General features: G+C 38.3%; 1 protein-coding gene across 2 annotated transcripts in view; it reads left to right on the forward strand.

The window, feature by feature from the left end:
* Positions 1–25,497, forward strand: part of Npsr1 (neuropeptide S receptor 1) — a 406,607-nt gene that overhangs the window by 125,695 nt on the left and 255,415 nt on the right. The window contains exon 3 of one of the 2 annotated variants that reach the window (XM_032911286.1): positions 10,946–11,049. The exons of the other annotated variant lie outside the window; for it this stretch is intronic. Coding sequence (XP_032767177.1) covers positions 10,946–11,049 — 104 coding nt within the window. The remainder of the gene's footprint in view (positions 1–10,945; positions 11,050–25,497) is intronic. 2 annotated transcript variants of the gene reach the window in all.

A 25,497-nucleotide genomic window follows, 5' to 3' on the forward strand; every position in this document is an offset into this window, starting at 1 on the left:
AGGCGGTGCTGTCTCTGGTTAGGGTGGGCCTCTTGTGTCTGATTAGAGCAGGCCCCTTGTGTCCCTGGGTACTGTCGACCTCCCGGGAAGCAGCCAGGCTGTGGAGTGTGGGAGTGTTGGGGCTGCTAATCTGGCTTGGGTGGAGAAGGAAAGTGGCCCAATGTCAGCTGGGCTCTGTGTCTTTGGTTACTGTGAACCTCCTGGGAGGCAAGCAGGCTGTAGGGTGTCGGCAGATACCTGGCCATTGATCTGGCCTGGGTAAGAACTGGGCTTGGAGAAAAGCAGAGCTGGGCCCCATAGCTGTCCAGGCTGCTTTGGCTATTTGACTGAGGTTCTCACCTGTTTCTTTGGTTACTCCAATCCTCCTGGGGGGCACACAGGCTGAAGGATGAGGAAGTCTTATTTTTAATATGCCCTAAGCAGCTCAATGGTTGGGCCACTCCCAAACTTCCATGTTGCTAATGCTTCCCCTCCAATACTCCAGAATTATTACTTACTAAATCTATACTCTGTCTCTGCTATCCCAGACCCAACTGGGGAGGGACCCTTGGGGCTGCTCTTTCCAGGTTCTGACCTGGCCGTATGCTTTCTCTCCTACAGCTCTAAAGTCTGATCTCCCTGCTTTCCCAGCATGGTGGTTCTAAATCCTCCTTCTTCCCTGGGTTCCCTTCCCTGGGAATTCTAAAGTCCCACTTCTATCTCCCAGCCCAGCCATTAGCTGCAGGCAACTTTATTTACCAATTAGAGCCACTGGGAGCAGGGACCCATGGCATCTTACATGTAGACTTTCAAATACCAATACTGGTGTAATTTGGGAACCCAATTAACATAAGTAATAAACCAAATCCACATCAGTTTTGTTTTGCTCTTCTTTGATCTGGTATCCTGCTTCTTTCTTCCCTTTAGCAGCTGTAGGACTTCTCTGGTGGGGCTTTTAGGATCTTTTATATATAATAATATCATCTGAAATAAGAATAATTTGAATTCTTTCTTATTTGTATCTCCTTTATTTCCACCTCTTCTCTTATTGTTCTACTCAAGGACAATACTGTATTGACTGGGACTAGAGAATGGGCTTCCTTGTCTTGTTCTTGATTTTAGTAGAAATGCTTTGAGTTTTTCCCCTATTTAGCATGATGATGGCTTCGGATTGATTGTATATTGCCCTTATGAAGTTGAGATGTGTCCACCCAGCCCCCATATCGCTAGATTCTCCAGGGCCTTGATCATATAAAGATCTTGGATTTTGTCAAAGCCTTTTCGCCTCTAACGAGATGGTTATGTGATTTCTGTCCTTGAGTGGATACAATTTATGTTTTTCTGATGTGATTTTGAATTGGGTTTTCAAGTATTTTATTGAAAACATCTGCATATACTTTCTTTCGGGGAATTGGCAACAGTTTTATTTTTTGTTGTTGCTGAATATTTTTCTAGTTTATGTATTAGGGTAATATTGGTTTCATAAGGAGTTTAAAAGGGTCTCCACTTGTGTTTATGGAACAATTTGAGGAAATTAGTGTTAGCTCATTTTTGAAAGTCTTGTAAAATTCTGAAATGTATCCATCCAGTCTGGACTTGGTTGAGGTGGAAGACTTTTTTTCAAATTATTGTTTTATCTCATTCTTTGTTATGAGTCTACTTAAACTCTTTACTTTATCTTGATTTAATCAATTATATTTATAAATTCACCCATCTTTCTTTTACTTTCCAGTTTAGTGGAGCATAGGTTTTTAAATTATGTCTTCAATAACTCTCTAAACTGTCTCAGCATATACTGTGATGTGTCCCTAGTCACATCAGATTTCACTAATTTGGGCATGTGCTTTTCTTTTGATGGATTTTTCTTTCCTCTATCATTTGATTACTTGGCCTAAAAATTTGTCAGTTTTCTTAATTTCTTCAAAAAAAAAACAACTCCTCATTTTATTCAATCTTTATATTGTTTTTAATTTCAATTGTATAAATTTTGGCTTTGATTTTTATTATCTCTTCTTATATTTTTGGTTGTGAGCCTAGCCTTTAATGGCTGAGCCATCTCTCCAGCCCATCTCTTCTTATCTACTCTTTTTTGTGTGTATTGTTTGTTCTTATTTTTCCTGAGGCCTCCAGGTATAACATTAAATTATTAATGTGAGATTTTTACAGATTTTTTTTGCCTCTTAAGACTGAGAGTCTTTTATACACCTCTTAGATTTTGGAATGTTGTCTTTTTGGTTTATTTCAATTGTAGGAATGCTCTCAGTTTTGTTCATGATTCCTCCCTTGGTTCAATCTTCATTAAGTTGTGTATTGCTTTGTTTCCAGGATCTTGTGTACTTTTTGTTGTTTTTATTGTTTTTATTCTTTTGTGGTTAAACAGTATGCACAGTGCTATTTCATTCTTCCTAAATGTCTTAAGACTTGGTTTGTGTCCTAAGATGTGGCTAATTTTGAAGAAAGCTCCATAGGCTTTGAAGGAAAAAACTGCATTCCTTTTTGTTGGATGGAATGTTCTATAAATATCTGCTAGATCTATTTGATTTATGATATATCTTTAGTGTCAAAGTTTCTTTGCTTACTGGATGACCTGTCTACCAATGGACTACTGAAGTCAGTTATTATTCTTGTGTTGGAATCAATCTGGGGTTTTATATCTAATAGTGCTTCTTTTATGAAATTGAGTGCTCTTGAGTTTAGTGCATATATATTTATACTTTCTTCTTAACTATATTATTTATATTATATATATGATATCCTTTCAGTAGACTTTTTTCTTTAATGAGTATGAAATATCCTTCCTTATCCCTTCTTGTTAACACTGCTTTAAAGTCCATTTTGTTTGATATTAGAATAGTTATAACTGCTTGGTTTTTTTTCAATTCTGTATGTATGCTTGTCCTATCCTTTTACCTTAAGGTGGTGTCTATTGTTAATGGTGAGGTGTGTTTTTGGAAGCAGCAAAAAGATGGATCCTGTTTTCTAATCTAATGCTTGGTATTGTATCTAGCCTGTCATCTCTGGTCTTTTGGAACTTATAGAATATACATCCAAGCCCTGGTTGCTTTTGAAGTTTCCACTGAAAAGTCAAGTGTTATTCTGACAAGCCTGTCTTTATGTGAGATCCGTTCCTTCTCTGTTGATGCTTTCAATGCCCTTTCCTTGTCTGTGCATTTGGTCTTTGTATTAGCAGGCATGGGGAATTTTCTCTTCTCCTCTTGTGTAATAGTCTCTAGGCCTCTTGCACCTTAATAGGCAATTTACCCTTAGATTTCAGACATTTTTCTCATGACTCTTTAAAAAATATTTTATGTGCCCTTAACCTAGGTTTCTTTTTTATTTGCTTCTATACCTATTCATACATTTGTTCTTATAGACTCCTAGAATTTCTAAGTGTTCCATTCCTGCTGTTTTCTTAAGATTTTAACATTTTTAACTTCTATTATACATTTTCTTTGAGGCTTGATATTCTCCCTCTACTTTATCTGTTGGTAAGACTTTTCCATGAATTGCTCATCTGACTTCTGAGTTTTTCGTTTCAACATTTATTTCATTTTAGTTTTTATTCAAAGGGTATCTCTTTATTAAATTTCATTTTTGTACTTTAAATCGTTTTCCCTCTTTGACTCAAGTGTTTGTGTCTTCATGGTCCTCATTCAGCCAACTGTTCACATCTTTTCTGAACATAGAACTTGAACATTTAACTGCTAGGTTGAAATTGGTTTTGTTCATGAACTAAGTTGGATTTCATTGCAATGGGTATTGATTTCTATAGTAAATATATTGCTTTATTGCTTTGTTTATTCCTGATGTTTATAGTTTTTAGATACAACCTAGGCATCTGGAGTTCAGCCGTTGGTAGTGTTTTGATCTGGCTATCTTTTCTTTGTTGAGCAGTTGAGTTGTTCGGATCCCTGTTTGATATTACCCTCATCTTGTTTAATTGTAAGAAAGCTAAATGGTGCTTAGTGCTCAGTCTTGGGACCACTCTGTGCCGAGTGCACGTGGGTTGTCAGACCCGCTCACAGTTCATCTTTGGATAGATTCACCTTCTTCTGCAGTCTTAGGAAACTGTGTCTGTCAATCTTCTGAAACTCGCAGAGGGTTTTCCAGTCTCAGAGGTAGTCAGTCCATCAGTTCTGGTCCATCAGACTTCATGTGTAAACAAGGCCATGTGTGAAACAGCCAACAGACAGATGACTGGGGGGATTAGATTATGGATCTATTTGGATTTTAGGATTGGGCCAGGGGTTGGTGTCTGTGCTAAGCAAAATGGTGAATTGGTTACCTGATAGGTTAGCGTCTAGGAGAACATTTTTCTTATTTTTAAATAACAACTGCAAAATGTAACTTTATAATAAAATTGTAACTGTGTGATTCATAATATATGTTAAACCTAAATACCTAAACAGTAGCATAAAATTTGTGAGTAACTTATCCATAGCAGGGTGTACATTATAGAAAAATTTATACAATATTCAATGATAGTAAACAATGAAAAATCAAAGCTATACAATATAGACTCTCTATTAATATTGAACAAAATAGATACAATAAGAATCTAGCAGGTAGAAAAATGAAATAAAATATCCATCATCACAGGAAGAAATAGAAGAAAGGAAATGTACAAAAACTAAGAAAATGCAAAATAGCAGGTCTCAATACAACTACATCAATGACAGAATTGAATATAAATTGTCTAGTGCCCCAGGAAAGCCCAAACTCATTAATGTTCTATCTTAATGAGTTTACCCTCTAGCAGTCTCAGAATTAATTGAAGGTGCTACCATCTACCAGTGAAGCCCATACAAGGAATATTAAAAAAATTAACATCACATATTAAATCCTTATTTCCCTACATAAAGTTGATCCTAGCATACATCCTTCCCCACAGTTTTAATCTGCTCACAAGCAGGAGACCAATTATCTGTCACTCAGATTTCCACATAGCTCTCCAACTAGTGCAATGTCAACTCCAGTAGCTGACCTACAAAACCGATCCTTTCCTTGATAGTGAAATAAATCGTCTATAACACATTCCAAGACACAAAGTTTGTCATCTTTGCTGTTTGAAGGAGAATGGGGTTCTCTCCTATAGCCTCATTCCTGCCGCTTCTTAACTCCTATTTTAAGCGTTTGACACACCAAACTGATGTACTATGTATATGTAGATGCCATGGCATTTGTTACTTCCTCACTCTCTCATTCCTTTCCTCACTCAGCCACCATCCCTCATGATCCTTCTACCTGTTTAACCTTCGTTGGCTTGACCAAACTGTGGCATCACTCTCTCCTTCTCCCCGCTCTACCCATAACTGTGTTGCACATTAGAACCCACACTCACATTCACAAGATGCCCTTAAAGAAGCAAAGAAGCCCAGTGCACTCTGTCATGTTTTTCTACACATCACTATTTTCTAATATCTTTTATGTAATGAATTGTAGGGAACAGAAACATTCCATGCATGTGATTAGGCTTATACAAGTGTACCCTTTGTTCCCAAGGTCCTATTAATTACCTCTTATAGGCTTTTATTTGCAGTGTACTCAATTATTAAGGTAACTAAATAGCATTTTACTCTTCAGAGCTGGTATCATTTACTTAATAGCAACTAGCAAATGCTATCGTAGAGTTACATGGCTATTGCACTACCAGAAATAGGTTTATTTAAGACTTATCTCCAGGGAAAAAGAGATTTTTACCAGAATACACTATAATTGTTCATATAGCCATTTAGATCTAATGAAGCATCAGTATTTTTCCTGTTATTTTTCAATTAAGAAAAAAGTAAACCAACAGAGAATACCCCAAGAAGGCCACCGTCCATTCCATTCATTCAGTCCTTTCATTCTTCACAAGAGAAGCTCAGTTTTAGTCTTGTTTGATTGTTTAAAGCTCACAATTCTCAGGCTCTTTATTAATCTGCCCTATGTTGCCATAGAACCATTTCAAGGGGAGAGGGCACTGACTTTTGACCACCAGAACCCATGTAAACAGATAGATATGGCTATGTAAACCAAACACTGTGGCGAAGGGAGACAAGGAGATTCTTGGTGCTGGCTAGTTGGCTAGTCACTCTAGCTGAAGAATGGCAAGCTTAGGTAATCAGTTACATACATTTCTCAAGGAAATAAAGTAGAGAGTGATTCAGGGGGACAAAGGAAAAGAGAAGGAAAGAAACAGGTTGTCTCTCACCATCCAGAATTGCCACAGGGTTTACTCTCTACCAGGTTTCAACAATTTTTGTGTCATGCCCGAGTACTTATCTTTGACACCTTTTATTGTTGTTACCTAAATAGAAACAAAATGACAGACAGAGAGACAGGCATAAGACTTGGATCTCCCAGTTGGGCCACTGGGAGTGAGGTTAACTGAGACCATTCCTCCCTACATTTCTTGGTTTTAAGATCTTTCTGAGCTTCCTCATAACCAGAAAGGGGGTATCTAATCACATGACATTCATTCCAAAGGATGATATCCCATCCTCTCAGGAAATTCTGGAATCTATATTTCATGGATGGCTTCAGTAGTCCATTCTGAAACTCTACAAGGACGGATGCTTCTCAGTTGTGAGCTGCCTGATGAGCCCAATTATGTACTCCCTGCTCTAGGTCATCTCTAATCACCAGCCATGTTATGTACCCACATTTAAGAAATCTGAAAGTCCCAGGGGGTGGTGCTGATGCAGCTCAGGGGTTAGCAAAGGTAAAGGTCGAAGAAGGTAAGCACAGCCCTTACATAGCTTTGCCATTTGGAGAAGAGACAGCTGCTCTTGCAGGACAGAAAGTGCCCAGTAGCAATTTAATATAGAGTATCTATTTGCTCTCAAGACACACTTTTTTTTTAAGAAAAAGTGCTTTAAGATTCCATATTTCGCACCAGAAAGGTTATCATCAAGGAAACAAACAGAAAGAGTAAAAAAATAAAATGTGAAGCAAAAATAAACTGAACAAGAATAAATCCTCTATCTGGGAAAAGCTGTTCCCAGAAGCTGTGGTTTATTAACCCAAAGCCCAGTGAAAGAGCTAGGAAGCCTCAGTTTGATTTGTTGGCCAAGGGAACCCCAAAAGCCCCCCAAACAATACAGAGCTCTTGTCTTTCTTTCTAAAAGATTATTTATTTATAAGTGTTTTGCATGCATGCATGTGTACTATGTGTGTTCCTGATGCAGACAGAGTTCAAGGGAGGGTCTGCTTGCTCCTGGAACTAGAATTGCACAGCCGTAAGCCAAGCACCCCATGGGTGCTTGGAAATAAGACTGGATCCTCTATAAGAGAAGTACGTGCTCTTAAAAGTGAGCCATCTCTCCATCTCCTCGGCATTAGTTTTGATTCCCCACCAAAATATATGCTAAGACCTTTTGCTAAAGACACCGCACACCTTGGGTTTGTAATACAAACCTTAGGTTTGTAGCAAAGGGAAAACAAGCTAAAATTAAACCACAATTGTCTTCCTTCTCACCAACCTGCACCTTTAGAGTCCCGGAAGATGCTATACAGGTTTCTGGGGTAGGGATGGGGATAGAAGTGCTCTCGATGGTCTTACTCAGCTGTTAATCCTATGAACTGTGAGACCAATCTGCTATGTTAAGATGAGTCCGCTTGTGTGGCAGTGGCCCTGGAGTTATAGAGATAAGAAATTGCTCTCTAATTGGATTTGAGTTACTGGAAACCTGCTCAATAACCTATATAGCAAGGGAGATCATGGGCCCTGGGAAGAACTGAATAGTGCTGTTCAGCTAGATTGACACAAGGTCAAGGTGTCCTCTGGATAGTTATGCTTGTACTCATAAATGAACTTTATTCTTAATCTTAAAAAGAAAAACGTTCTTTGCAGTGAACAGTGGTAAACACAAAAGATTCAGCATTTCACACAAAGCTCCTAGTAGTGGTACTGAGACACCAAAACCTTCAACCTACAAACTGTCTTCCCTACAAAATGTGCCGGGGTAATAGTGGTGCAGAACTTGTAGGAGTGGCCAACCAGTGACCAGTCCAACTTGAGGACCATACAATGAGAGAGAGAGTCCATGCCTGACACTGCTGGTATGGTTGGGAAGCAGAGGCAGGACATCTCAGAGACCCAGGAGAGAACAAATCCTAATGATATCCTACTGTACTCATGGAGTGGTGCCTAGCCCAACTGTCATCAGAGGGGTGTCATCCAGAGACTGATGGGAACAGATGCAGAGACTCACGGTGAAGCACGAGGCAGAACCAGGGAAACTCTGCTGAAAGGTAAAGGCCTTGTAGGAGCCAGAGGGGTTGAGAATACCAGGAGAGCATAGCCCACAGAATCAACTAAGCAAGGCTCATTTGGGCTCACAGACACTGAACTGACAACTATGGGCCCTCTATATGTCTAAGCTATGTCCTCTGCACATACCTTAGGGTTGTGTAGCTTGATGTTCTTGTAGGACTCCCAACAATGGGATTTAGGATGTCTCTGACTCTTTTGCCTGTGCTTGGGACAACTTTCCTTCTCTTAGGTTGCCTCAGCTCATCTAACCTTGTCTAGTTTTACTGTATCTTTTTCTTTTCTTTTCTTTTCTTTTCGGAGCTGGGGACTGAACCCAGGGCCTTGCGCTTGCTAGGCAAGCGCTCTACCACTGAGCCAAATCCCCAACCCTATAGTTTTACTGTATCTTGTTAGGCCATGTTGGTGACTATTCATGAAAGGCCTCCCTCTCACTCTCCTTGTGCTGTTGTTGTTTGTTTGTTTTGATTGTTAATTGAGGTGGAAAGACCTGCCCTGAATATGGGTGCATCGTTTTCGTGGGCTAGGCTCTGTAAAAATGGAGAATGCCAGCTGAGCAGAGGCCTGCAAGAAAGCAGCCATGTGCTCATTCTCTCTTCTCTCTTTACCATGGACGTAACTAGGTGAGCTGTATGAATTTCTGCCTTGATATTCATCCAATGATGGCACGTAACTTGGAACTGGAGCCAAATCAACCCTTCCTTCCTACATTGGTCAGGATGTTTTATCACAATTCAAATGAACTAGAACACGCGTGGGCACACACACACACACACACACACACACACACACACACACACATCATATAACACAGGTTTGCCAGCCCCAAGTATATAGATCAAAGTCAGTATGGCAACAGCCTAAGTGTCTATGAATGGAGAAATGGATTTTTACAATGTGGTGCATATACATATTATATATGCCAGCATAAATTTACCCATTAAAATCATCTGTAAAAATACATATGGGTCCAGAAATAGCCCCATTAAGTAAACTAAACCAGACCCCAAAAGACAAATACTTTTTCTTTCATATATTATGTATATATTTGAGGAGAAGGGGCATGAAAATATAATGATTTGTTAAATGAGGTATTTAAAATGCAAATACATTTCATAGAGAGATGTGACAGGAGATAACATAGGAATATTATTAAAGTATGGTATATAAGAGTCTGAAAATAAGATGATGAGACTCATATAGGACATACATTTTAATAAAAATGAACAGGGTCTGGGTGTTGCTCAGTATTAAAGCGCATGCCTAGCATTTGTGGTGTTGGGTTTAAATCACAATACTATAAAATCTATACTATAAAAAAAAGGTTTTATTACCTTTAGATGAAGAGCTACCGATGCAGGAAAACTCAAAGTAGTAAAATTGATGTGGTAAAGAATTTATTAATGAACGTGCATAGGAAATATTAAATTACACAAAGAATTTAGCTAAAAGAGTGTTACCTCCAATTGTCCTGAGAGATAATAATGTAGTAGCCAGGCATGTTAAATTGTAAGAATATTTTATACAACTGAAGTGTAGAGTTATGAGAAAATTTCTGCTAGTGTTTATTTGCCAAGGCTGACTTCTCCTTAGGCTCCACTCTTGTAACAAAAGGAAACAACCCTGACTTATTACTACCTACTAGGCTCATCCCTAAATCAAAGAATAGGCCTCTAATATCTGCTCAGGGTCACAACCACCACCAGGCCCTTGTCCACCACTGGGTCCCGTGTGTTCTTATCAGACAAGGCATAATCTGTCAGGTGAGCAAGACGAACCTGGGTAACAATGTAAAAGGAGAATTTGAGTACACTTAAATAATTATGGGAGCATCTTTGCTGTGTCAATCTCCCATCTGCCCAAGTGGGCACACATGCACTGTTTAAACTGTATAAATAGAGGGTCCTGACGAGAAAGACACTTAGAATAACAGTGTGTGGAGTGCATGAGGCTAAGGCCCTGATAACCTGGTAGAGCTTTCTGCTCAGTGCCACCTCCTCTGAACATTAGCCAGATATGGATGTACACTATTATTAAATAGCTTTTTCTTATCTAATCTCTAAGTATGTGAAGTGATTTCTCACTGGGAAGCCATATTAGTTCTACAACACTAAAACGATAAATGGATTCTGGGAGAAAAAGTTTTCTCCAGGAATAAGTCCTCTCGTGTAAAACAATAAACATTTTTAAAGGGCCATGAATTTGGCAGGTAGAGAACATGAAGGGAGTTGGAAAGGGGGGAGGGAAAATACATAAGTACCGTATTTATGTATGAAATTCTCAAAAAAAAAAAAAAACCACCCACAAAATTTAATTAAAGAGCAAGTATTCCTTGAGACAAACCAAGATTCAAAACGTTCAGTAGTCTGGCTTCGACCATGTTAGACAGGCAATAAGACGATGGGCCACCACAGTGAGGACAGAGAATTCCCCAAGCACTTGCTGTCTTCTTTAAGTCTTCTCACAGTATTTGCTTTACTATAGCAACCCCTCTTCTGCGACCATTGCTTCCTCCTCAGTCGCAGCCGAAATGCTCTCTGGGTAACAAGAAGCTCTGATACGTAAAGGCAAGCAACTCCTTCCATGCCTCACTTTTCCTCCACAGCCATCTGCTAGGCTAAGAGAAAACCAACGCAACCCAGGGATTTGTTTTCACTGCGGCGTGTCCATGGATTCTGGAGAGATCGGTACTAAACACCGTGTCTTTGTTAGACTCCTTCACAGGCCTGATCAACATCCTGACAGACATTATTTGGCGATTCACGGGAGACTTCATGGCCCCTGACCTGGTCTGCAGAGTCGTCCGCTACTTACAGGTATGGAAATCATCTCTCAGTGCGGTGAGCCACACTAAAGCCGACAGGAGTTCTGGAAATTACAGGGAAAAAAAAACCTGAACCTTTGCTCCTGCACGACCAGACACGCCTTTCTCCCTAGCTGAAAGGACAAGCACATTTTCTATAATTTCTAAAAATGGGACTTTCTTTTTGCTACAAATAATGCATTTGCAAAGCAACAATTAAGCAAACAACAGGTGCGGCACTGAGTGGAAACGGTGGTATGTAGAGACACTTTCCACATCTTATAGCTTAAATAAAGCCCACAGTGTTGGTCAATGCTTGCTGTTTTACCCCCTCGGTGTCTTCTTGTAGAAAAAATATTAACAAGAAGCTCCCAATTAACAGTTTTCACAGTTACTCCTCATTAATGCATTTCCGTTCTTGTGCAGTTTTCTAGTCTCAATGATGCCGGCTGTACAGATGGACAACATCACATCTGAAAAATGCTGCCCTCTCAGAGTCCCCCTGGCTAGGCATTTGGAATATCTGTATTCCTATTCAGAAGTGAGAGTATGGTTTCATCAGTTATATTGCCTTCAGGTCTCAGTAACATGTTTCATTGTTGGGGAAACAAATGAGAATAGTTGTGATGTTAATGTTCTCTGTGCTCTGAATATGACTTTAAAAGGAGCCATTTCATAGGGATGGTATTTTCTTAGAGTGAATTTGTTACACATCCCTGGAGCATGCCAGGGGTGCAGTCATTAATATGCAACACTTACATGACAAATGTTCTACATCTACTTGTTGAGAACACTTTTGTGTACAGAGTTGGTTTAATTATTCCATTATTTCGGTAATGGATTGCTGAAGTGCAAGTTATAATAGGACTCAGTTGCCTAAAACAATATGTATTTATCCTTTCACAGTATTCGTTAGTCAAAAATTCTGGGATAGTTTGGTTGGGATAGAAACAGGCTCACCGTTAGGGTCCATCACATGATTCATGACAGTGGCCTCTGGAGGGCAGATCAGGGACCAGACAATTCACATCAATGGCCAGTGTGTGGTCAGAGCAGAATACTCACTTTCTCACCAACGGGCCTCTCTGTAGGTGCTGAAGCGTAGCCTCACAAATACAACCACATTTCCCCAAGAGCAATTTGTCATGGTAACCAAGGTAAAAATACCAATGTATTTCATAATATAGTCTCAATAGTCACACACCATGGCCTTCGCAGTTTTCTTTCGGGGTCATAGGTCAATACTGGTCCAGTATGGGGAAGAAGGAAACCTCCAGAGAGACTAAAAGCAAGAGATACGATGAGTGGGACCTGTTGGAGGTTGACCACTGCCACTGCATACACCATCACACTTTCCAAAAGCTCGGTTATGAACCATAATTTTTTTCATAGCTAACAACTTCACAGTGTGACTAGCAAATACTCATAGCAACAACATTTCGTCCAATTATATTCATAATAAATACTAAAATAATCGTATCTGAGATTGGCAAGAAAACGCCAACGGTTCTCTGCCCTCTGATGGCAGCAAGCAAATGCTATTGATGCTGGAATTAGGTTTTCTAGGGTTCTGGGAATTAACCAAAGGCTTGCAACAGCCAAGGAGCACTGATGAATGAGACCAGCTGGGTGAGCTCTGCGGTATTCTAGCCTTCGTTATTCCCACCCAGCAATGCCCATGCCTGTGGTAGCCTTGAAAATTAACAGCTTTCCTTCACAGTAAAACAAAACTTCTGCTACTCATGGAGAGAGCAGATCTGAGTAGAGCCTTTCAAGGCTTCCCCCCCCCCCCACAGAGCTGCTCCTATTCCAAGTGTCTGGTAGTCCTTCGGAAGACTGGGCCTACAAGCTGTCTATATTTCACCTGGCTCATCGCTTTTCTATTGTAGAACCTCTTCCCTCTGGGTATTTGACACAAATAATTACAGAAAATTGATTAACTTCACAGAAGACTTAGTTGTGAGATAACTTCTGAGGAAATCAATAAATGAAACAAATTTTAAAACAGAAGCTGAGAGGTGACACACTTAGAGGAGCTTTGAGACTCTCTGACATATTCCTACGACCCTAGAAGATAAGTGCATGGCCCTGACTGTGCATTTGTGAGGAAGAAATGGAGACAGCTCAAAGCTATTGCCCTTGACTGAGACAGCTGATAAAGTTCAGCATCCTTTCATGATTAAAAAAAAATGTTGGAGAAATTAGGAATAGGCAGAAAGCAACTTAACATAAGACATGTATGAGGCAGGGCCAGAGCTCGTCGCACACTGAACGCTGATGACAATGATGCTCTTACTCCAATATCAACAACAGACAATGCCAGCCTTGCCACTTCCACCCTCTGGAAAGACTGGCAACAGAAAGAAAGAAAAGCTTCTAACTCAGAGATGCAATTCTAAGGAACTGCCAGAAAGTTACAATTAATAAAGCCCCAAATTTGCAGAATACAAAATCAAAACACAAAAATATGGAGCATGTACATACAAAACTATTCAAAGAATAAATTATGAAAACCAATCTATAATAACTACAAAAAAATGTAATAAAACTCTGAAGATTTATCTGTCAGGTCTACAAACTAGAAAGTGTAAGTCTACAATCAAATAAGATAAAGAAAAAAGAAATTAAATAAGACATAAATAAATAAGATAGTTAACACCCATGGATTAGAAATGATTTAAAAAAAACTGCTTTAAATGATCTTCAGAAACAATATAAGCAAAGCAAAATTACTACAATATGTGGAATGATGTCACAGGTGAGGCAGGTACAAGATAGAAGGAGGCCTGTCATTGGATGAGACGGAAGGATGGGCGGGAGAAAAGTTTGAAGGAAGAGGAGGGATAGACAGTGGGGAGAGGGAGAGAAGCTGTGGCAGGACAATATGGCAGGTGACATTAAGATTCCATACTGTACCTTTACAGGTTGTTATGAATGTTTTTAAAGGATGGATGTGTATTGGGCTTTGTATGTTTCAGTGGACAATTATATCTTATCAATTGGGTCAAAGGTTATTGTATTGTGCGTTCTTTCATGTAGCGATTTAAGTGTAGGAAAGTGTGCCGAGGCTAGAGAATCTGGACTATCACCGAGTTGGGATGTGTGCTTCTGGCATGGAAACCTGCCTTGGGAACTAGATAGGTAGAGAGATTGCTGCCAGGCTCAGAGGGAGGTTTTCGGCAGTGTGATATGGGATGGAGCAAAGCAGGTGAGACGCTTTGCTGACTGAGAATTAAGATATCCAGCAGATAACTTGGGGCACTGTGGTGCTGGATCTAGAGGGGATAAAAGACAGCAATTTTATTTTTTGTATTTTTACAACAACAACCACATTTCTCATACAAATCGAAAACACAACTATAATACATGTAGAACCACAAAGACACCAAATAGATAATATCGAACAAGAAGATAAAAGCTTTACCTGTCACATTAACATTTTAAAAATACATGGTAATATAGCCTACTGTTAGTGGGTTAATATTAATCCGTGTCTTTAATTTCAGTTCTGCACTTTTTATGAAATTAGTGTACCAGAGTTTGGTACATGTAGGAATGAATTGTAATAGATAATTTTTCCCTTGATTACAATGAAGTGACCTTCTTTGTTTCTTCTGGTTACTTTTAGTTTGATGTCTATTCTGTAAGGCATTAGAATAGTGGCCCCTGCCAGCATCCTATCCCCATGCCCTTGGAATAATTCTTTTCTATGTGCTCATCTTAAGGTAATACCTATCTTTCAAGATTCGATTCTTGTAGACAATATAAAGAAAGATGTTGTTTTTCAACCCATTCAACTAGACTATGTTTTATGATTGGAGAGTTGAAGTCATCAATATTATTGAAAAGTATTGATTTCAGTCATTTTGTTTTGTTTTGTTGTTTGTGCCTTAGTTGTACTTAATGTTTACGAAATTGTAGCATCATTTTTTTTTCTAAGTTCTCTTGGCTTCATTTGTTTTCTTTCCAGAGTCTCTTGACTATACGTAATCTTCTCATCAGTCTGAAGTGTTCAAGAAATGAGGAATAGAAAGAAAGAAACTGAGAAGAATTTCTAATTAGGTTATTGCGTTTAATTCCATCTTCATATCCATTTGAGTTATCTAATGATACTCATATCTCTTTATTAAATTTAGTTTTCAAATTTCCTCATCAATCAATTTATCTTGATATTTGTGTTTTCTTGGCAATCATTCAGACATTTGCTACTATTTAAGTTATTGAACTATTTGTGTTTTCTTCTTACTCCTTGAATTCCTTGATGAAGTTTAAAGTTTATGGTTTTTGATTGGATTTCTAAATCCTGCAATTCACTTAGGTAATTCTTGTTGCAGATAATTTCTATGGGAATGAAGGATTTAGGAGAAAATATACAATCTTGGTCTTTTTTATTATGCGTGTTTTGGCCATGTGATTTCTTCCTTTATTTGTGGGTCTGATATAAAATATTTTAAACTTGCAGACTGAATACAGACATATAGATAAAACCATCCACCATGATGAAGTTAGATTTATCATAGAGATTTGGGTACATAAGTCAGTAAGTGTAATAAATAATATTAATGGACTTAAAGACAAAAATCGACATAATTTCAATAGGTGCAGAAAAAGATTTTGATGAAATATTCAGCATACCTTCATGGTAAAAGTTTTAGGTAGAATAGGACTGGAGACAGCGTACCTCAACATAATAAGGGCCACACATGGCAAGCTCACAGGCAATATCTTCAATGAATAAAACCTCAAAGCAACTTGATTAAAATCACTAGTGATCTGTCTAATTGTCAACTATTGCCACTCTTTTTCAATATAGTCCCTAAAGCAATAGCTGGGACAATAAGAAAAGAGAAAGAAATTAAGGAATACAGGTAGGAAAGGAGCTATTCAAATTATCCCTGTCTCCAAATGCTATATTAAACACAAAGATACCAAAGTTTCGTCAGAAAACTTCTAAAAAGTACCAACATGTTCAGTAAACCAACACAATACAGAATCAAGTAACAAAGTTCAGTAGCCTCTCTCTATAGTAGCACGAACTTGCTGAGAAAGAGAATACACAGACACATTCATAGTGGCTTCAAAAAAATCTAGTAATTTATTTAACAAAGGAGAAAAAGACCTCTATAATGAAAGCATTAAGTAAGTGAAGAAAGAGCTGGAGAAAGATGTTAGACAATGGTGTAGAGGGGCCTATGTTCATGGTTTGGTGGAATTAATACTGTGAAAATGACAATTCTACCAAGAAAAATTTACAGACTCAAAATAATCCTAGTCAAATTCTCCACAAAATTCTTAACCTAAGGGGAGGGATGTCCTAAAGTTTTTATATGCATTACTGAGGATTCTATAGAGGAACATAACTGATAGAATGAATAAATGTGATGAAAATGTGTGTGTATGCATATGTGCATATATACAAGAGAGAGGGAGAGAGAGAAAGCGAGATATGGAATTTATTAAAGAAGTTTACACATAAAGCTGGATGCCTTGGGTAGTGGTTCATGTTTAAACAATGGGCTCTGGATCTGAATAGAGAGTTCTCAAAACAAGAAATTAAAATGGGTAATAAAAATCTCATAAAGTACTCGTCATCCTTAGCAATGAAGGAAATGCAAATTAAAGCAACCTTGAGATTTCATCACACCCCAGTCAGAATGGCCAATATTAAGAAAACAACTAAAGAGAAATGCTCATGAGTTTCTGGGGACAGAGGACCTATGTTCACTGCTGGTGGCATTGTGAAATGATACAGCCACTTTGGAAAGCATTGTAGAGAATTTTCAAAAAGCCAAAAGTAAATCTATCACATCACAGCTATAGCACAGTTTGGAATATCTCTAATATTTGCTCAGCAATGTTTATTGCCGCTCTATTCAACAACAGAAGAAATGGAAACAACATAATGTCCTTTACTCAATTAATGATTTAGGAAAATATGGTACCTATGCATAATGAAATTACTCAGCTAGACAGAAAAATGAAATCAAGGATTTTCCATCCAAATCTGTAACACTAGATGTATTATGCTGAGTGAGGTAATCCAGAGTCGCAAAGGCAAAAGTCATATTTTCTTTCCAATTTGTAGTTCTTAGATCTAAATCTATAGTGAATAGATTATAGGTATTATAAAGTGAGAAATGGGAAAGTGGGGACTTTAAACACAGAGGGAGATGAGAGGGTAATAAAGAAGGGGAGGGATGTGGGAGGAGTAATAACACTAAGGATTATTTTAAAAGGCATAGGAGTCATTATTATATTTACCTAAACGTATATTATATATACACATATGCATACATATGTATACACATATCCATATATATATACATATACACATATATACATATACATGGATATATGTGTAAAATACAGGCACACATACATACACACATATAGGAACAGAACTGAGAATCAACTAATATAAACATATATGTGTGTACATATGTGTACACATGCATATCACTTATATATTCACATATTTATTTATTCATTTATTTGTTTATGTCAACATTTCTGATTACAGTGTTCCCCTCAAGAGTCATGAAGTATGTAAGAAAATTCCAGTATAATGCATGAAGCATAAAGTACTCTCTCTCTCTCTTGAGTTGTAGATCAAAGGAGTGCAAGAAACCCTCAAAACACATATAGGCTATCATCAGTGCTTATAAATGTCTCCTAGAACTTGAAAGTAAGGTCATTCACTGAAATAATGATGCACTTCACATAATGAACTTAGAGTGATCAAGACAGAATTAATTGATCCAGAAGTTTCACCCCCAAAATGTGGCTCTCCTAGTATCAGAAGGTGCTCTGCAAGATCCAAAGATGGAGGGGAACATTCTGTAGTTCTCCTCAGCTGATAAGCATATTAACCAATATCACTATGCTGGCCACATTTCCACCATTACATGGAGAAGTAGCGGCATTTTCATCCTAAGAGTTACCAACGGCTGTCTAATTGGATTAAAGTCTGCTCACCCGGAGGGAAATTTTACATGGTACTGTGAACCTAGCCTATGGCTAGTGAGGTCAAAGACCTGAGAAGGGAACCAACTACTGCAGCTTCCTTAAGTCAGGGTCCTTTCCCAACTGTATTCCAAATACTTATTTTATACCTGCAGATAAGAATAGAGCGCATGCCTCATCAAAGTAACTTCTTCTGGCATAAATAGGCTATTATAGAGAGGCATAACTAATTAAATGCAGAGAAGGCATTGTAGGTTCCTAGCCCAGACTGATGTAACACAACCTCTACACATAAGGCTCGGAGAGCATTCACGTTTTGGAAGAAGTGGCAGAAAGATTGTTCGGGCCAGAGGACCAGGAAGTGGACTGTCAAATTGTGTATTCTAGCTATAACAGGAAGTAACACATGAAATCTCAACAACATGAATGCCTAAGGAAGACCTGAAAAAGTCAAACAACAGTTGACATCCCCATATAGATGGAGGAAATCCCCAGGACTCACACCCTAAATAAACACTACAAGCAATTAACAATGTCAGTGAAAGGGAGAATCAGTCTTCCCCAGGGAACCAACCCCACCACATGTACAATTGATTATCCAATACCAAGTGGTCATCCCTGGAGACACACACATTCAGGTAATATTGAACTGATTAATAACACACACATTCAGCTAATACTAAACTGATTAATCAGGTTGTATGCATATACTTATTCACTTATGTGTATACATGACAATGATGTTTAAAAAAGAGGAAGTCATGGATTTGGGAGAATGGAGAGTGAAACAGGATGGGTAAGACAGTACAAAAAGAGGTACATGATATAATTATATTTTAGTTTTTTTTATAGGTTTCTGATGAAGCTTTAAGAGCCAAAATACATTGCACTCCCACATAAGCAGATATATAGACCAATGAAACCAAGTAGAAACCACAAAAAAAAATGATACATTTATATCCTACCAATTATCAGTGGTGATGCCAGGAATACATAACCGGGAAAGGTTATGCTCTGCAGAGAAAACACTGGGAAAAGTGGATGTATGGGAAGAGGAATGAACTCAGATCTTTATCTCACAGGAGGTACACAAGTACACTCAAATGTATTACAATCTGAACAGAAGATTTAAAATCGTATCACTATCAAAACAAAGCATAAAAGGAATGTCCCTGGGATATACCAGGGTGAGAAAAATTTCAATGTGACCTTAAAAGCATAAGTAACAAAGACAAAAACAGGCATTTGGGACTATATCAACCTAGAAAATATTTTTGCATACCAAATAAAAAATAAATAAATAAATAAAAATAATAAGAATAATAAAAACGAAGCAGAACCAATAGGACGAGAGGATATTTGTAAACCAAATCTGACTGTTGTTTTTTTAAAGGCATGCTGACCAGGACTGGAGGAATGGCTCAGTGGCTAAAAGCATAGCCTGTTCTTCCAGAGGACTGCAGACCTAGCACTCACAGAGTGGCTCACAGCTATCTGTAACTCAAATTTCGGGGGATCCATCGCCCATTTCTATTTTCCTTGATGCCCACAATGGTGCCACAATGTGGTGCGCATTCATTCATACAGGCAAAACACACAGACGCACAACTTTTTCTAAGTCTTAAAGAAATTCTTTAAAAAGAAATATTGTCAGAATGTATAGGGAAACACAGCAAGCCAATAAGTGATACAGTTTAGTCTAGTTGGATTGTGTCCTTTCAGGGTTTGTTTGGCTAAATCTAGTCACCTGCCAGGGCTTTCTGGATCCTCGAAAGAACACACGCACGCACGCACGCACGCACGCACGCACGCACGCACGCACACACGCGGAGCCTTTATATTTTAATCTGCCTAACTAGCTCAATGGTTGCCCACTTTCAAACCTCCCCACGGCTTGCATACACTCCCCTCCGGTATTCTTGAACAAATACTTGCTAAATCTATATTTTATCTCTGCTACCCGCTGGGGCCACTTTCCCTGATTCTGACATGTTGGTGGACCTTTAAGCCTGATCGTTCTGCTTCTCTGTCATATTGTCAGGCAATTCTCTCCTTTCTCTCCTCTCCTGTTTCTTGCCCAGGAATCCTAAAAGTCCTGCCTCTTTCACCCTGCCCAGCCACTGGCCATTGGCTTTTTATTGATTAATCAAAAACCAATCAGGGACAGGGACCTCAGCATTAGGACATGCAGATTTTCACGTGATTTGGGGAGCTGAAATAAGACAAAGCATTAGAACTAATCCCCCCATCAGGGAGTGCCAGACCCTTTAAGCAGTGGGACCTAGTGGGAGGTCCCCAAGTTGCTGGGAATGTGTTCAGAGGTAAAAGGAACAAGGCAGGTTCCATCCATGTTTCCTGTTCTACCTTTGATTCTTCCTGCACTCTTGCTCCACCAGCCATGGACCCCTCATGAGGGTAAGAGCTCATCCCAACAAGCTACTTGACTATATCTGTAAGATAAACTCTCTCATTTATAAAGTTACTTGGTATTGGATTTTTATTATAGCAATGAAAATATGATTAACAAAATTTTTAAAAATCAATAAATTCCAAATGACATATTAGCCATTTCTCAGAATGAGGCATATAAGTAGCCAATAGATATTGAAGAAACACAGCCTCTCTAATCATCGGGAAATGCAAATGGCAATGGTAATAAAATATAACCCCATATGTTTTAGGTTAAGATGATTTTTTATTGGATTTTTTATTTACATTTCAAATGTTATCCCCTTTCCTGCCTCTCCAAACTGACATTCCCCTACACTGGGGCATCAAGATCTGGCAGGACCAAGGGCTTCTCTACCCATTGATGCCCAACAAGGCCATCCTCTGCTACATATGCAACTGGAGCCATGGGTCTGTTCATGTCTACTATTTGAATGGTGGTTTAGTCCCTGGGAGCTCTGATTGGTTGGTATTATTGTTCTTATGGGGTTGCAAACCCCTTCGGCTCCTTCAATCCTTTCTCTAACTCCTCCATTGGGGACCTCATTCTCAGTCAATGGTTGGCTATGAACATCCTCTGTATTTGTCATGCTCTGGCAGAGCCTCTCAGGAGAGAGCTGTATCAGGCTCCTGTCAACACGTACTTCTTGGCATCAAAAATACTGTCTGTATTTGGTGGCTGGATGTATATGGGCTGGATCCCCAGGTGGGGGAGGCTCTAAATAGACTTTCCTTCAGTCTCTGCTCCAAACTTTGCCTTCATATTTCCTCCTATGAATATTTTTGTTCCACCTTATAAAAAGGAGTGAAGCGTCCCCACTTTGGTCAACCTTCTTCTCAAGCTTTATGTGGTCTGTGGATAGTATCCTAGGTAATTTGAGCTTTTAGGCCAATATCCACATAGCAATGAGTACATATACCATGTGTGTTTTTTTTGTTTTTGGGTTACCTGACTCAGGATGATATTTTCTAGTTCCACCCATTTGCCTAAGAATTTCATGAAGTCATTGGTTTAAATAGCTGAGTAGTACTCCATTGTGTAGATGTACCATATTTTCAGTACCTGTTCCTCTGTTGAGGGACATCTGTTTTTCTCCAACTTCTGATTATTATAAATAAGACTGCTATAAACATAGTGAAACATGTGTCCTTGTTATATGTTGGAGCATCTTTTGGGTATATGCCCAGGAGTGATATAGCTGGATCCTTGGTTAGTACTATGTCCAATTTTCTGAGGAACCTCCAGACCGATTTCCAGACTGGTTGTACAAGCTTGCAATCCCACCAACAATGGAGGAGTGTTTCTCTTTCTCCACCTCCTCTCCAGCATCTGTTGTCACCTGAGTTTTTGATCTTAGCCATTCTGACTGGTATGAGGTCGAATCTCAGGGTCATTTTGATTTGCATTTCCCTGACTAAGGATACTGAACATTTCTTAAGTACTTTTCAGACATTCAATATTCCTCAGTTGAGAATTCTTTGTTTAGCCATGTACCCCATTTTTAATAGGGTTACTTAATTCTCTGGAGTCTAACTTCATGAGTTCTTTCTTTACATTAGACATTAGACTTTCATTGGATATAGGATTGGTAAAGATCATTTGCCAATATGTTGGATGCCATTTTGTCCTATTTACAGTGTCCTTTGCCTTACAGAAGCTTTGAAATTTATTAAGCCCCATTTATCAATTTTAGATCTTAGCACATAAGCCATTGATATTCTGTTCAGGAAATATTTTCCCATGTGTTTGAGGCTCTTCACCACATTTTCATCTATTAGTTTGAGTATATCTGGTTTTATGTGGAGGTCCTTGATCCACTTGGACTTTAGCTTTGTTCAGGACAATAAGAATGGATTGATTTGCATTCTTCTACATGCTGACCTCCAGTTGAACCAGCACCATTTGTTGAAAATGCTATCTTTTTTCCCTGGATGGTTTTAGCTCCTTTGTCAAAAATCAAATAACAATAGGTGTGTGGGTTCATTTCTGGGTCTTCAACTCTATTGCATTGATCTACCTCCCTGGCTCTTTACTAATACCTTATGGTTTTCATCACTACTGATCTGTAATACTGCTTGAGGTCAGGGATAGTGATTCCCCCAGAAGTTCTTTTATTGTTGAGGATAGTTTTCTCTATCCTGGATTTTTTGTTATTCCAAATGAATTTGCAAATTACTCTTTCTAATTCTATGAAGAATTGAGTTGGAATTTTGATGGGAATTGCATTGAATCTGTAGATTGCTTTTGGCAAGATGGCCATTTTTATATTATTAATCCTGTCAATCCATGAGCATGGGAGATCTATCCATCTTCTGAGATCTTCTTCAATTTCTTTCTTCAGAGATTTGAAGCTCTTGTCATACCGATCCTTCACTTGCTTGGCTAGAGTCACACAGATATTTTATGTTATTTCTGACTATTGTGAAGGGGGCCATTGCCCTAATTTCTTTCTCAGCCTATTTATCCTTTGAGTAGAGGAAAGCTACTGATTTGTTTGAGTTAATTTTATATCCAGTTGCTTTACTGAAATGATCAGGTGTAGAAATTCTCTGGTGGAATTTTTGGGGTTACTTAAGTATACTATCATATCATCTGCAAATAGTGATATTTTGATTTATTTCTTTCCAAATTGTATCCCTTTGGCCTCCTTTGTTATCTGATTGCTCTGGCTAGGATTTTTTGAGTACTGTATTGAATAAGTAGGGAGGGATGGAGCAGCCTTGTCTTGATTTTAGTGGGATTGCTTCAAGTTTCTCTCTATTTAGTTTGATGTTGGCTGTTGGTTTGCTTTATATTGCCTTTGCTACATTTTGGACTGGGCTTTGAGTGCCTGATTTTTCCAACACTATTAACATGAAGGGGTATTGAATTTTTTCCAATGCTTTCTCAGCATCTAATGAGATTATCTTGTGGGGTTTTTTTTTCTTTAAATAGTGGCTTACAATGACAGATTTCTGTATATTGAACCACCCCTGCATCCCTGGGATGAAGCCTTCTTGATCATAACAGATAATCATTTGATGTGCGCTTGGATTCGGTTAGTGAGAATTTTATTGAGTAATTTTGCATCGATATTCATAAGGGAAATTGGTCTGATTTTTTCTTTCTTTGTTGGGTCTTTGTGTAGTTTAGGTATAAGCGTAATTGTGGCTTCATAGAACGAATTGAGTAGTGTTCCTTGTTTCTATCTTGTGGAATAGTTTAGACAGTATTGGTATGATGTCTTCTATGAATGTTTGATAGGATTCTGCACTAAAGTCATCTGCTCCTGGGCTTTTTCTGGGTGGGCAGTTTTTCACTGCTGCTATTTCTTTAGGAATTATGGGACTGTTTAGATGGTTTACCTGACCCTGATTTAACTTTGGTACCTGGTATCTTTCTAGAAAATTGTCCGTTTCATTCAGACTTTCCAGTTTTGTTGAATATAGGCTTTTGTAGTAAGATCTGAGTACTTTTTTTGGATATCCTCAGTTTCTGTTGTTATGTCTCCCTTTTCATTTCTGATTTTGTTAATTTTGATACTCTCTCTGTGTGTCCTCTGGTTAGTCTGGCTAAGGGTATCCATCTTAATGATTTTCTCAAAGAACCCGTTTCTGGTTTTGTTGATTCTTTGTATAGTTCTTTTTTTTTTCTACTTGGTTGATTTCATTCCTGATTATGATTATTTCTTGCCTTCTACTCCTCTTGGGTTTATTTGCTTCTTTTTGTTCTAGAGCTTTGAGGTGTGCTGTCAAGTCACTTGTATATGTTCTCTCCAGTTTCTTTTTGGATGCACTAAGACCTATGAGTTTTCCTCTTAACACTGCTTTCACTGTGTCCCATAAGTTTGGGTATGTTGTGCCTTCCTTATCATTAAATTCTAAAAAGTCTTCAATTTCTTTCTTTATTTCTTCCTTAACCATGTTATCATTGAGTAGAGCATTGTTCAACTTCCATGTGTATGTGTACTTTCTGTTGCTTTTTGTAGTTATTGAAGACCAGCCTTAGTCCCTGGTGATCTGATATGATGATGCATGGGATTATTTTAATCTTCTTGTTTCTGTTAAGGCCTGTTTTGTAACCTATTGTACTGTCAATTCTGGAGAAGTTACCATGAGGTCCTGAGAAGAAAGTATATTATTTTGTTTTAGGATGAAATGGTCTATCAATATCTGTTAAATCCATTTGGTTCATAACTTCTGTTAGTTTTTCTGTGTCTCTGTTTAGTTTCTGTTTCCATGATCTGTCCATTGCTGAGAGTGGGGTGTTGAACTCTCTCATTATTGTGTGAGGAGCTGCCAATGTGTGCTTTGAGCTTTAGTAAGGTTTCTTTTATGAATGTAGGTGCCCTTACATTTGGAGCATAGATATTCAGAATTGAGAGATCATCTTCGTGGATTTTTCCTTTGCTGAATATGAAGTGTTCTTCCTTATCATTTTTGATAACTTTTGGTGAAAACTTGATTTTATTCAATATTAGAATAATATTAGAATAATATTAGAATAATACCCCAGCTTGTTTCTTGGGACCATTTGCTTGGAATATTGTTTTCCACCCTTTTACTTGGAGATAGTGTCTGTCTTTGTCACTGAGGTGTGTTTCCTATATGCAGAAAAATCCTGGGTCCTCTTTACCTATCCAGTCTGTTACTCTGTCTTTTTATTGGGGGAACTGAGTCCATTCATATTGAAAGATATTAGTGACCAGTGATTGTTATTTCCTGTTAGTTTTGTTGTTAGAAGTGGAATTATGTTTGTGTGACTCTCATCTTTTGGGCTTCTTAAAACATTACTTTCTTGTTTTTTCTAGGGTGTAGTTTCCCTCCTTGTGTTGGAGTTTCCCATCTATTATCCTTTGTAGGGCTGGATTTGTGTTAAGATATTTTGTAAATATAGTTTTGTCACAGAATATCTTAGTTTCTCCATCTATGTTAATTGAGAGTTTTGCTGGACATGGTAGCCTGGACTGGCATTTGTGTTCTCTTAGGGTCTGTATGACATCTGCCCAGGATCTTCTAGATTTCATAGTACCTGCTGAAAAGTCTGGTATGATTCTGAAAGGTCTGCCTT

Source organism: Rattus rattus, chromosome 8, assembly GCF_011064425.1.
Source record: "Rattus rattus isolate New Zealand chromosome 8, Rrattus_CSIRO_v1, whole genome shotgun sequence".
Classification (NCBI taxonomy): Eukaryota; Metazoa; Chordata; class Mammalia; order Rodentia; family Muridae; genus Rattus; species Rattus rattus.